At 41.5% G+C, this 14,931-nt stretch overlaps 2 protein-coding genes across 2 annotated transcripts in view; both read right to left on the bottom strand.

Moving 5' to 3' along the window:
* sympk (symplekin) overlaps nt 1–14,931 on the bottom strand; it is a 581,858-nt gene that overhangs the window by 401,303 nt on the left and 165,624 nt on the right. The window lies entirely within an intron of this gene.
* The window catches only part of LOC114665744 (radial spoke head protein 4 homolog A-like), a 52,732-nt gene that overhangs the window by 18,453 nt on the left and 19,348 nt on the right, over nt 1–14,931 (bottom strand). Inside the window, exon 4 of the mRNA XM_051934190.1 lies at nt 11,230–11,985. Within this exon, the coding sequence (XP_051790150.1) occupies nt 11,230–11,985 (756 nt within the window). The remainder of the gene's footprint in view (nt 1–11,229; nt 11,986–14,931) is intronic.

The following is a 14,931-nucleotide window of genomic DNA, read 5'->3' as shown; positions in this document are numbered from 1 at the left end:
TTTTAGTAAAACATGACCTCCCTCTTCTGAACCCATGCTGGTTGTTCAGTTAAACTCCTGTCCTGCCAGGTGTTGCTCAATCTTAACCTTAATAATTCCTTCCATTAATTTTCCTGTGATGCATGTTAAGCTTATTGGCCTATAGTTACTTGGATCTCACCCACCCGAGAGTAAATATTATCTGGTCCTGGTGATTTGTTTTGTTTGAAGGTGTAGTAACACAGTCTGTTCCAACTATGATTTAACAAAGACAGAATGCTTTTAAGTAATCAACAGGTTAGGACACCTGTACAAATTGTTCGCTTCAACTTGCAAGGCTCCATTTACTTGAATTGCTGCAGAACATCTGTAGTTTGTAACCTATTAGTAGTTCCCTGAATATTTGGAAATTTCATTTTTTTTAAGTTTTTGCTAACCTAAACTTTACATTTAAACCTCTAACAGGAAAAACTGAGGCGATCTAAAACTTTTCAGTGGTACTGTAGATTGCAATTAAGTGACAAGAACTAAATAGATGTTATAGGGCTACATTTAGTTTTAATCAGGTTAAACCTTTGTAACTTTAGACAGAGTGGTAGTGCAGTGCTGTCATTCCTGCCTCACAACACCAAGGATTGTATGGGCTTTGCATGTTTTTCTCATGCATTTCTGGACTGATTGGTATCATTAAGTGCGCTGAACTGCAGATGATTACCTACTTTAACATGAAAAGCTGGAAATGTGTCTGTAATACTTCTCAATCGACAAAATACCATTACATCTCAAGTTTTAGATTCTTTTGTATGTACAGTATTAATTGTAGTAATATTTGCTAGTAATTGTGTTTATGTTTCAATGCCTTGGTGATGTTCCATATAGGTTGTGGGTGGTCTCCAAGAGGCAGGCCACCTGCCAGTCACAGTTATAAAAATAAAAGATCTAAAGATAAAAGATATAAAGATTCTACAAAGCCCTTTTTTGTATCTAGCCAGGGTTTTTGACAGGATTTTCCCCTCCAGTGGGCATTTTCAGAGTATTTATGTGCGTTGGGTTTTCTCGTTCATGAAAAATAAATGTAGTCCTTTGTTTTTCATAAAACCTTTCACATGTTCCTGCATAGCACCATAATTCCACTAAGTGATTTTTTGGATAGATTTGCTTGAAAAGTTGAACTAATCAATTATTTAGTTTCCTTCGTGGGTTTTGAGATAAAAAGCATAATATTTTGTCACTCACATATTATAAAAAATAAACCTGATTATTTCATGTGATTTTTATGTACGAGGGTAAATCAAAAAGTAAAGGCAATTTGAAAATTACGATAACCACAATAGATAGAAGCTAACACAATACAGCGTGTTCACAGTGGCTTATGGGTAGTTTGAATGTGCACAGAGCAACGTTCTGTCATTAGTCTGGTTGAAGCGAATGTCAAACAAGCCTGGCTGCTCTGCTGCAGGATGGCACCATTTGTTGAATAACGTGCTGTTGTGAGACTTTTATGGGCAGAGAGAGAGAAACCTGCTGAAATGTTTACAGGTGCATCTCAATAAATTAGAATATCATCGAAAGGTTAATTTATTTCAATAATTCAATTCAAAAAGTGAAACTCATATATTAAATAGATTCATTACACACAGAGTGATATATTTCTTTTCATTTTGCTGATTTATGGCTTATAGCTAATGAAAACCCAAAATTCAGTATCTCAGAAAATTTGAATATTGTGACAAAGTTCAATCTTGTTGACTCCTGGTGTCGCACTCCACTCAGCTAATTAACCCAAAAGACTTGCAAAGGGGTCCTGAGCCTTTAAATGGTCTCTCAGTCTGGTTCAGCAGGCCACACAATCAGACTGCTGACTTGACAGTTGTCCAGAAGACAGTCATTGAGACCCTCACTCCACAAGGATGGTCAGCCACAGAAGGTCACTGCTAAAGAAGCTGGCTGTTCACAGAGAGCTGTATCCAAGCATATTAATGGAAAGTTGAGTGGAAGGAGAAAAGGTGCACAAGCAACAGGGACCTATAGTACCACTCAAAAGTTTTAGATCACCTCAGTTTTTTCTGCAAAAAACTTAAAAAATAAAGGAAATTTCCAAATATTACAAATGGGCCTTCGTCAGGAAACAACTAATAGGTTACAACCTACAGATGTTCTGCAGCAGTTAAAGTAAACTAAGTCTTACAAGTTGTAGCAAACAATTTGCACAGGTGTCCCAACTTCTGCTGATTACTTTAAACCCCTCTGTCTCTCTTTAAGCAGAGTTGGAATAGACTGTGTCACAACACCCTCTGAAGTACTACTTGGACAATATTACACTTGTGGCGGACGGCCGGGATGCCCCTTTGACACTTGGACCGGGGGAGCAACCATGGGGTGCACAGTACGTCCCCCGGAATGCATGGTGGCAGCCCTCCTGGGTTACATCGGGGCCACAGGTGTGGGACTTCAGGGCTCAGAACTGTTGGGATCCGTGGCCACCACCAGAGGGAGCTGCATGGCTTCCTAAGCCCGTGTGGGCAGAAATACAACCACACCCAGAAGTGCAGCCTGAATTAGGTTAATTATTACCTGGAGCACATCTGGGTGGGCTATAAGAAGAGCCTGCAGCCACTACTCGAGGAGCCAGAGTCGGAGGGAGGAGGAGGACAAAGATGCTGGGAGGAGGAGTAGTGGAGGAGGAGGAAGAAGAAGAAGAGTAGTGTGTTTTTGGGCGTTTTTCATACTGTGTGTTTTTGGGACTGTGCTATAGCTGATGGACATGGGGAAGACGTGATCCCCCAGCAGAAGAAAAATAAAATCTTTATTTTATTTTTACCTGTGCCTCCATTGTCAGTTTGTGTTGGGTCGATGCCTATATAGTGCCTTTGCCACACACTGTACAAAGTTGTAAATTCCAGTGAAAACAACAATTAAAAGTGCGTTATTATCCTTACAACTGTATGCCTTTCATTTAGAGAAACTGCAACAAAATATCATAGTGTCAGTGAGTCCAGTGGTGTCCTACACAATCCAAAGGCAACTGGAAACTGGAAGAAATTCCGATAGGAAGAGATCTGGCGGACCCAAAGTCACAACCCAATCGGAAGACAAGTTTCTGAGGGTCACCAGCTTGACTGATCACAGGAGCCTCACAACACAACAGCTTCAAGCACAGCTTAACATTGCAGGTCGACAAAAAGCAAGTGTCAGTTTGTACTGTAAAGAGGTGACTTTGTGCTGGAACTTTGACAGGGCGAGTGGTAGGAAGAAAGCCATTACTTAAAGGACAAAACAGGGCTATGAAATACCAGCTGTGGTCTACTGCAGACTGGAAGAAAGTCTTAAGAACCTTCTTCTTCTTTCGGCTACTCCCGTTAGGGGTTGCCACAGCGGATCATATTGTCCGCATATTGATTTGGCAAAATTTTACACCGGATGACCTTCCTGACGTAACCCTCCCCATTTATCCAGGCTTGGGACAGGCAAACTGGTTTGTGCATCCCCTGTGGCTGGGTTAAGAAAGATTTATGGACCGATGAAAGAAAATTTAAATCTTCAGTTCATCACGCAGGGTGTTTGTACGCTGTTGGTGAAAGGATGGCTCCTCAGTGTGTGACACCAACTGTCAAACATGGAGGAGGAAGTGTGGTGGTTTGGGATACTTTTGCTGGAGGCAGAGGTAGTGACTTGCACAGAGTGACTGGCATTCTGAATAAAAAAGGGTTACCACAGGTTGGCTCTTATATTAGCAAAAGGTGCAGGCTTCTTTGATGAATCAAAAATTTGAATAAAATTGTGCACACTTAATGATTCCTTTTTAAATTGCTGTTGTTTATTTGTTCTGTGTCAGTTTATTAGAGCATAAGAACATTAGAACACTCTAGATGAGAACAGGCCATTCAGCCCAACAAAGCTCGCCAGTCCTATCCACTAATTTGTTCCAAAAAAACATCAAGTCGAGTTTTGAAAGTCCCTAAAGTCTTACTGTCTACCACACTACTTGGTCTCTTAGTGTCTATCGTTCTTTGTGTAATGAAAAACTTCCTAATATTTGTGTGAAATTTACCCTCAACAAGTTTCCAACTGTGTACCCATGTTCTTGATGACCTCATTTTAAAGTCACCGTCTCAATCCACTGGACTAATTCCCTTCATAATTTTAAACACTTCAGTCAGGTCACCTCTTAATCTTCTTTTGCTCAAACTGTAAAGGCTCAGCTCTTTTAATCTTTCATCATAATTCAACCCCTGTAGCCCTGGAATCAGCCAAGTCTGGACATTCTCTTGTGCTGTTATGTCCTTTTTGTAGCCTGGAGACCCAAACTGCCACCCAGTACTCCAGATGAGGCCTCACCAGTGCATTATAAAGGTTGAGCAGAACCTCCTGTGACTTGTACTCCACACATCAGGGCGCTATATAACCAGACATTCTGTTAGCCTTCTTAATGGCTACTGAACACAGTCTGGAAGTTGATAGCTTAGAGTCCACTTTGACTCCTAAGTCCTTCTTGTAAGGTGTACTCTTGATTTTCCGACGACCTGTATGCAAACCTCACATTTTTACTTCCCATGTGTAATATTTTACATTTACTGACATTAAATTTCATCTTCTACAAATCTGTCCAAGCATGTATGCTTCTGTAATGATATAACATATTCCAAATTATCTGCTAATCCACCTATCTTGGTATCATCTGTTAACTTAACCAGCTTGTTACTTATATTCCTATCTAAATCATTTATATATATTAAAAATAGCAGCGACCCTAGCACTGACCCCTGCTGGTCACCTCTCTTAACATCAGCCAGTTGTGATGAGGTTCCTCGCACCATCACCCTCTATTTCCTGTGTCTGAGCCAATTCTGCACCCATCTAAAAACATCACCCTGAACTGCCACTTCTTTTAATTTGATGCCCAACCTCTCATGTGGCACCTTATCAAATGCTTTCTGAAAGTCCAGATAAATAATGTCATCTGCTCCACTCTGGTTGTATCCTTTTGTTGCCTCCTCATAGAATTCCAACATTTTAGTAAAACATGACCTCCCTCTTCTGAACCCATGCTGGTTGTTCAGTTAAACTCCTGTCCTGCCAGGTGTTGCTCAATCTTAACCTTAATAATTCCTTCCATTAATTTTCCTGTGATGCATGTTAAGCTTATTGGCCTATAGTTGCTTGGATCTCACCCACCCGAGAGTAAATATTATCTGGTCCTGGTGATTTGTTTTGTTTGAAGGTGTAGTAACACAGTCTGTTCCAACTATGATTTAACAAAGACAGAATGCTTTTAAGTAATCAACAGGTTAGGACACCTGTACAAATTGTTCGCTTCAACTTGCAAGGCTCCATTTACTTGAATTGCTGCAGAACATCTGTAGTTTGTAACCTATTAGTAGTTCCCTGAATATTTGGAAATTTCATTTTTTTTAAGTTTTTGCTAACCTAAACTTTACATTTAAACCTCTAGCAGGAAAAACTGAGGTGATCTAAAACTTTTCAGTGGTACTGTAGATTGCAATTAAGTGACAAGAACTAAATAGATGTTATAGGGCTACATTTAGTTTTAATCAGGTTAAACCTTTGTAACTTTAGACAGAGTGGTAGTGCAGTGCTGTCATTCCTGCCTCACAACACCAAGGATTGTATGGGCTTTGCATGTTTTTCTCATGCATTTCTGGACTGATTGGTATCATTAAGTGCGCTGAACTGCAGATGATTACCTACTTTAACATGAAAAGCTGGAACTGTGTCTGTAATACTTCTCAATCGACAAAATACCATTACATCTCAAGTTTTAGATTCTTTTGTATGTACAGTATTAATTGTAGTAATATTTGCTAGTAATTGTGTTTATGTTTCAATGCCTTGGTGATGTTCCATATAGGTTGTGGGTGGTCTCCAAGAGGCAGGCCACATGCCAGTCACAGTTATAAAAATAAAAGATCTAAAGATAAAAGATATAAAGATTCTACAAAGCCCTTTTTTGTATCTAGCCAGGGTTTTTGACAGGATTTTCCCCTCCAGTGGGCATTTTCAGAGTATTTATGTGCGTTGGGTTTTCTCGTTCATGAAAAATAAATGTAGTCCTTTGTGTGTTGTGAAGTAAATAACATCCATCCCTTTTTTCCATCCCAATGCTGGGTCCTCAGAGATTTCAGGTTTGAGTACTAGTCACTGCTCAGCCAGATCACACTGTTTCAAAATATCTATTTCATAAAACCTTTCACATGTTCCTGCATAGCACCATAATTCCACTAAGTGATTTTTTGGATAGATTTGCTTGAAAAGTTGAACTAATCAGTTATTTAGTTTCCTTTGTGGGTTTTGAGATAAAAAGCATAATGTTTTGTCACTCACATATTATAAAAAATAAACCTGATTATTTCATGTGATTTTTATGTACGAGGGTAAATCAAAAAGTAAAGGCAATTTGAAAATTACGATAACCACAATAGATAGAAGCTAACACAATACAGCGTGTTCACAGTGGCTTATGGGTAGTTTGAATGCGCACAGAGCAACGTTCTGTCATTAGTCTGGTTGAAGCGAATGTCAAACAAGCCTGGCTGCTCTGCTGCAGGATGGCACCATTTGTTGAACAACGTGCTGTTGTGAGACTTTTATGGGCAGAGAGAGAGAAACCTGCTGAAATGTTTACAGGTGCATCTCAATAAATTAGAATATCATCGAAAGGTTAATTTATTTCAATAATTCAATTCAAAAAGTGAAACTCATATATTAAATAGATTCATTACACACAGAGTGATATATTTCTTTTCATTTTGCTGATTTATGGCTTATAGCTAATGAAAACCCAAAATTCAGTATCTCAGAAAATTTGAATATTGTGACAAAGTTCAATCTTGTTGACTCCTGGTGTCACACTCCACTCAGCTAATTAACCCAAAAGACCTGCAAAGGGGTCCTGAGCCTTTAAATGGTCTCTCAGTCTGGTTCAGCAGGCCACACAATCAGACTGCTGACTTGACAGTTGTCCAGAAGACAGTCATTGAGACCCTCACTCCACAAGGATGGTCAGCCACAGAAGGTCACTGCTAAAGAAGCTGGCTGTTCACAGAGCGCTGTATCCAAGCATATTAATGGAAAGTTGAGTGGAAGGAGAAAAGGTGCACAAGCAACAGGGATAACCGCAGCCTTGAGAGGATTGTGAAGAATTTGGGGGAGATTCCCAAGGAGTGGACTGCAGCTGGAGTCAGTGCTTCAAGAGCTACCACACACAGACATGTGTATTTGGGACGTGGGCTACAACTGTCACACCATTCCTTGTGCCAAGCCATTCCTGAAACAGAGACCACATTAGAAGCATCTTACCTGAGCTAAAGAGAAAATTGACTGGACTTTTGCTCAGTGGTCCAAAGTCATCTTTTCAGATGAAAGTGAATTTTGCATTTCATTTGGACATCAAGCTCCCAGAGTCTGGAGGAAGAGTGGAGAGGCACAGAATCCAAGTTACTTGAGGGTCCAATGTGAAGTTTCCACAGTCAGTGATGATTTGGGGAGCCATGTCATCTGCTGATGTTGGTCCACTGGGTTTTATCAAATCCAAAGTCAGCGCAGCCGTCTACTAGGAATTTTAGAGCACTTCATGTTTCCCTCTGCAGACAAGCTTAATGGAGATGCTGATTTCATTTTCCAGCAGGAATTGGCACCTGCCCACACTGCCAAAAGTACCAATACCTGGTTTAATGACCATGGTATCACTGTGCTTGATTGGCCAGCAAACTCACCTGATCTAAACCCCATAGAGAATCTATCAAGAGGAAGATGAGAGACACCAGAGCCAACAATGCAGATGAGCTGAAGGCCACCATCAAGGCATCTTGGGCTTCCATAACACCTCAGCAGTGCCACAGGCTGATCGCCTCCATGATGCAGTAATTCATGCAGAAGGAGCTCCGACTGAGTATTGAGTACCTACATGGACATACTTTTCAGTAGGCCAACATTTCTAGATTAAAATTATTGTTTTTATTGGTCTTATTTACAGTGCATCCAGAAAGTATTCACAGCGCATCACTTTTTCCACATTTTGTTATCTTACAGCCTTATTCCAAAATGGATTAAATTCATTTTTTTCCTCAGAATTCTACACACAACACCCCATGATGACAACGTGAAAAAAGTTTACTTGAGGTTTTTTGCAAATTTATTAAAAATAAAAAAATTGAGAAAGCACATGTACATAAGTATTCACAGCCTTTGCCATGAAGCTCAAAATTGAGCTCAGGTGCATCCTGTTTCCCCTGATCATCCTTGAGATGTTTCTGCAGCTTCATTGGAGTCCACCTGTGGTAAATTCAGTTGACTGGACATGATTTGGAAAAGCACACACCTGTCTATATAAGGTCCCACAGTTGACAGTTCATGTCAGAGCACAAACCAAGCATAAAGTCAAAGGAATTGTCTGTAGACCTCCGAGACAGGATTGTCTCGAGGCACAAATCTGGGGAAGGTTACACAAAAATTTCTGCTGCTTTGAAGATCCCAATTAGCACAGTGGCCTCCATCATCCGTAAGTGGAAGAAGTTCGAAACCACCAGGACTTTTCCTAGAGCTGGCCGGCCATCTAAACTGAGCGATCGGGGGAGAAGGGCCTTAGTCAGGGAGGTGACCAAGAACCCGATGGTCACTCTGTCAGAGCTCCAGAGGTCCTCTGTGGAGAGAGGAGAACCTTCCAGAAGGACAACCATCTCTGCAGCAATCCACCAATCAGGCCTGTATGGTAGAGTGGCCAGACGGAAGCCACTCGTTAGTAAAAGGCACATGGCAGCCCGCCTGGAGTTTGCCAAAAGGTACCTGAAGGACTCTCAGACCATGAGAAAAGAAATTCTCTGGTCTGATGAGACAAAGATTGAACTCTTTGGTGTGAATGCCAGGCGTCACGTTTGGAGGAAACCAGGCACCGCTCATCACCAGGCACCATCCCTACAGTGAAGCATGGTGGTGGCAGCATCATGCTGTGGGGATGTTTTTCAGCGGCAGGAACTGGGAGACTAGTCAGGATATAGGGAAAGATGACTGCAGCAATGTACAGAGACATCCTGGATGAAAACCTGCTCCAGAGCGCTCTCGACCTCAGACTGGGGCGACGGTTCATCTTTCAGCAGGACAACGACCCTAAGCACACAGCCAAGATATCAAAGGAGTGGCTTCAGGACAACTCTGTGAATGTCCTTGAGTGGCCCAGACTTGAATCCGATTGAACATCTCTGGAGAGATCTTAAAATGGCTGTGCACCGACGCTTCCCATCCAACCTGATGGAGCTTGAGAGGTGCTGCAAAGAGGAATGGGCGACACTGACCAAGGATAGGTGTGCCAAGCTTGTGGTATCATATTCAAAAAGACTTGAGGCTGTAATTGCTGCCAAAGGTGCATCGACAAAGTATTGAGCAAAGGCTGTGAATACTTATGGACATGGGATTTTGTCAGTTTTTTTATTTTTAATAAATTTGCAAAAATCTCAAGTAAACGTTTTTCACGTTGTCATTATGGGGTGTTGTGTGTAGAATTCTGAGGAAAAAAATGAATTTAATCCATTTTGGAATAAGGCTGTAACATAACAAAATGTGGAAAAAGTGATGCGCTGTGAATACTTTCCGGATGCACTGTAATATTCTAATTTACTGAGATACTGCATTTTGAGTTTTCATTACCTGTAGGCCATAATCAGCAAAATGAAAAGAAATAACAGCTTGAAATATATCACTCTGTGTGTAATGAATCTACTGTATATATCATTTTTGAATTTAATTAACTTTTCAATGATATTCAAATTTATTGAGATGCACCTGTATGTTTGTAATTAATTTAGACCACTTTGTAGAGGTCTGCTTTCACGTTGGCTTTAACACTAGAATTACCGGAGCCTACGAAAAAACTCGTAGATCCGGCCCACCTTAAATCGCTTCTTAAAACCTTTCTCACCTCTCCGCCAGCGTCTTTTGTCATCTAAATGTACTGATAAAGACAACCTGCCAGCAGCCGGCTATTCCATCCCACACAAATCAAGTGCATGTGTGTACTGTATAATATTAACAAAAAGAGCAGCTTACTACTGAAAACGGCAAATATAGGAGTGAGTGGGGATCGAACCAGGACTCTTGATTACACTTGATTTGCGTCTGTACTTGCGCTGTTACTTAGAGAGTCAGATCGGTGGAGGGGTGATGTTAGAGCGGGTGAGCTTATTCAGTGCTTTTTCTTTCAGTACACGTGCCTTCCCTGTTTGTTTGTATATCTCTGCCTGTCTGTCTCTGTATTACGCAGTGCTCTGTCTGTCTGTGTGTTATGGATCTTGAAAAAATAAGTTATAAGGACAGTTGTTCATGTTAATTGCAGTCTCAATTGTTAAAAAATATTTTAAAAGGAGCATCCCACATGAAAATATAACGATCTCATTAACTGACAGTGCATACCAATTTACAAATTTTATGTCTGTTTGAGGTTAAAAAGAAAAAAAAGAAGTAACACTTTATCCCCAGCGGGGAATTGAACTCATGTTTGTGAGGCAAAGAAAAGCTACTTGGTCTGAGAGGCAAATCTTAGCGCGCTACGCCACAGAAGCTGTTATATGGTGTGTGAAGCTTTTGTGGAAGTGTTTATTTGATCTTAGGAACTCGGGCTTTACACATTCTACATTTTGTAACATTTATTACTAAAATATGAAAAAGTTTCTGTTTTAGCAATGTGTTTACACAGATTACTGTAGAAACGGATCACGCATGAAATGCATGTATCCTAAATAGCGATCTATTATTTCTATTCTAAAACTCCAGCAGTTCAGTCACTCCCAGGTAATCAAACAAGGCATGAGCTGGGAAAACTTAGTGAACGTTCTGCGACGGTGGGGGACGGAATAGCCGGCTGCTCGCTGCTCCTCATAATCGGCACATTTAGAAGACAAAAGAGAGGTGAGAATGGTTTTAAGGTGGGCCGGATCTACGAGTTTTTTCGTAGACTCTGGTAATTCTAGTGTTAAAGAATCTTTTTGTGTTGATCGGTGTCAAAAAGTCAAATGAAATCCACTGGGACTGAATTCTGTATGACAGTAAAATGTGAAAATCTCCAGAGAGGTGAAGACTCCTCAATGGTGCTGTATTTGACTCACATCTGCAGTAAATGACTGCTAAGGGACATCATAAATTGGGTTCTAACCCTGGACCCCTGGGTACCTTTTTGTTCTCAGTGGTCTGTTCTTGCTACCTTTATCTCTAAGAAAAGTGCCAGAGTAGAAGGATAGATACCTGTGGCAAGATATGCTGTAGATGGTGAACCCATTTGGACAGTGACTCCACCATATCCTGGACGGGGTAGCCCTCATAATCTGGATTTTCCTCATAGGTGTCCCTGACCGTCTCCTCTTCCTCCTCATCCTCCTCCATGCCAAACTGGTAAAAACCCAGAGGGCTAACATGGGTTCCTGCTGAAATACGAGCAATCTGAGCCCTCAGGTAGTTGGCTTCATACCCTGGGAATGGTGGAAAGCTGACAATGCGGTTCTCTAGACGACCAGTGAAAAATCTACGGATATACCGAGCTGCAGCAATGTGGGCTGGGGTCACCATGGGCAGCTTGACCCAGGACTGTCCAGGCTCATTACATACAAAATAGATATACTTGTTTGCTCCAAAGTGATTTTCTTCTCTGGGGATTATGGGGGGTGGAACATACGTGGACTTAGGAAATGTTTGAAATTCTTCATTTTCCTCCTCATTCAGTTCCTCATGCACTGTCTTTAATTCACTCTCCTTACTCTCTGTCTCCATAACTTCTTCATCCTCTTCTTCTTCTTCACCTTCCCGATATTCAGCCTCCACCACAAAGTAGTTCATCTCAGTGCCCAGAATCTTGCCCCAGAAGCGGCACCTCTGTAGCGGCTGACCATCCGTGAGTTGTTTCATGGCCAGGTAAATGTGAAACGTCTCGTCCCGACTCAGGCCTACACCTGCCTGTTCAAAGTAGAAGGCCATCTCCATCACATTGGGAAGCGGCGACTCCCACTGTAGGAAGACAAAACAGGAGGGTAGGAACTGGCTTAAGTGTCGAGGCTTCAGTACAATATCGAGAGCAAAATCAACATGAGCTGAGGTCAGAATTTGTGAATTTAGGAGCCCAGCACCACCAGTTCACACCTGACCTTTACTTCTCAGTGTTGTGGTAATTATACGTTTCTACGCATGTTTTTTATTTTTTTTGATCATGTGAAACCAATTTGTTGAGGTTTTCCAATCGTTATTGTTCGTCTTAACGCTGAGTTTTCATTAAGAGCAGGAGTGAACTGGGTCTCAAAACCTGCATCCTTCAATGAGTGAGGTGGCGAGGTCCACCCACTCGGCCCATTATTCATTGCAATTTTCTTAAAATCTGTGACGAGTATGCGGCTCGCTACTTGCTATAAGTCTATGATATGAACTCTATCTAAACTTAACCTGTACACTGTTGTTTAGACACAACTTCAAATGTGACGACATGCTTAGAAATACAAATTTAGTAACACGGCTTGCATGTTATTAGAGTGCACGTAAAATGTCAATGTCATGTCCAAGTGCCAGTACCCTAGTAGGCTAGTAACTTACGCAGTTCGCTGCTTTTAGCAGCCACATCATCAACAATACTGTTAGTGTCAAGTTGGGCTCGGATACTTTTCTCCACCGACATCAACATGAACACCTCAAGATGTTCTTGCATTGTTGTGCTTCTCAGGCGGCTTTTGATTCTCCTCAACGCAGAGAATGATCTTTCACACTGCACTTGCGACACAGGCAGCGTTGGCAGGAGCTTGTAGTCAAGCCCAGTGCTCTTGTAAGGATCAGTTTACGAGGTTCAGACGGAGTAACACCTTACAGCAGCAGAGAGGACCGTCTTTACAAGACTTGCAGGTTGACACAGTTGTCCCATCTTGTTCACGGTCACTGTCATTGTCATCCTCCACAGTATAAGCGTCTGCTGCTGATTGTTTAAGTGCTGACCACTGCTGTCCAAAGCTGGCAGTTCTGTTTGTAGTTGTTCAGCACTGATTGAAATGTTCCATTAACTTAATGATAAACTAGAAATGCTCCATCCTAATATGAAAGATTCCTATCCTGTGCTTTATAACTTTATTTCATCAAACTAATAATCGCAGCTGAAGAACACTAATTATCGCTCACACCGACGACCAGAGAACAATAAAATGCATAATACATAATCTAAAGTAATTATCAGTACTGAAGAATTTAAATACTTGATATGAGATAAAATAAATTGCAGTAATGTATTGTGGTAAACCAGCCCGAACACCAACAGTTCCAAAACACATTCACGTTTATTTACACTATTTACAATAATCCAGCACTCAACCCAGTGTCCCTGCACCAAACGCTCTTAAGTCCGGACCCTCCAACAGTAACCTTCCTACCTTCCTTAACCGCCTCCGTTCCTCCTTCCCGAGCTTTGTCCTCTTCCTCCCGACTCCGGCTAATGACTGGAGGAAGGCGGCCTCTTTTTTATACCCTGTGCTCCTCTGATGATCTTCCTGCGGCACTTCCTGGTGTGGCAGAAGTGCCACATGTGCTTCCGGGTGTCCCTGGTAATCCTTTTGGCAGCACTTGCAGGTGTGGCGGAAGTGCTGACGTCCAGGGCTCCTCAATCCTCCGGGCGCCCCCTGGGCCCTTACAGGGTTGAGCTTCCATGCTCAGTTCCCGTGGCCCCCATACAAACCAGGGCAGCTGCCCTCTCGTGGTCTGGGGGAGGCATAGTCCCTCTCCCGGTTCTTCCAGGCGTCCCGGCTGGGCACAGCCCCCAGCCGACCGCCACAGTATATGCTAACCGAAATGTAGCGGTATTGAAACAGAAATCGGCAAAAGGCAGTTTTGACCAAATTTTTCGCTGCAATGTTGTGTACTGACAACTAAAACAACTTGATGACGTAATACGGTAAATTATATAAGACTATATAAATCACAGTAACGGACAGATAATATTTAGTAGTTTAGAAAATTTATTTTAATGTCAAACAGTAGCCAGTACATAAAATTTATTTCATGAAATGGCTGGCCCATAAAGACCAGAGTCTGCAACCCACCGGGCATTGCCCAAATGCCTTAATGGACAGTCTGCCCCTGATTAAGAGTCCCGAAGGGTGGAAGCAAAGCCTTTTCAATTGCTCTTTCAAGGAAGCTTACATTTCACCAAGATGTATTACTTCCATTACCACCAAATGGTGGTCAAAATAATCATCAAAATAACAAACAAAATTTAAAGGAAATGGAGAATTCACAAATGATCAACTCAATCCTAGTCTATGACCCCAAAATCCGCCAAACTGTGTCAGATCTCGGAAATTTGTGTGGTAAAGACAATAAAAAGCAAAAAAAATAGAAAATAATACATAACAATAGAGACAGAAGTGGAATCAGGAGATGATCGTGGTAAAATAAACTTGCTGCGGTCTAAACTTGGACAATGAGAATCGAGTAACAGAGCCCAGAACGTGAGACAAAAATCAATCAATATTCAGACAAAGGGAGAGTCAAAACAAGTAATTTACATTAGTCGAAGATCCTGGATAATGTTGTTCTGACATCCAGAAGGTCCAGAAGAAGAGATGCTGGTCAGAAAAACAAGGGAAGAATCACAACTGGGAAGTTAATGAACCACAACTGGGAAGTTAATGAACCACAACAGTCAACTCAAAATCCAAAATCCAAAATGACAGTCGAAAAATACGTACAGAAGCCCTCCATGACGTCTGGGACAAAGACATGTTTTCCTTTGATTTCCCCCTCTGCTCCAAATTTTAAAATCGAACAATTCAGACGTTGTGAATAAAGTGCACATTGCAGACGTTCATTTAAGGGGATTTGCAGACATTTTGGTCAAACCATATAGAAATGATAACACTTTTTTCCTATGTTCCCCATTTTTCAGGGCACCATACTGTTTGGGACACTTGGTGTCACAGGTGT

Source organism: Erpetoichthys calabaricus, chromosome 1 (assembly GCF_900747795.2).
Source record: "Erpetoichthys calabaricus chromosome 1, fErpCal1.3, whole genome shotgun sequence".
NCBI classification, from domain to species: domain Eukaryota; kingdom Metazoa; phylum Chordata; class Cladistia; order Polypteriformes; family Polypteridae; genus Erpetoichthys; species Erpetoichthys calabaricus.
Note: the sequence above shows the minus strand (reverse complement) of the source record. Positions and strands in the feature narration are given on the sequence as shown.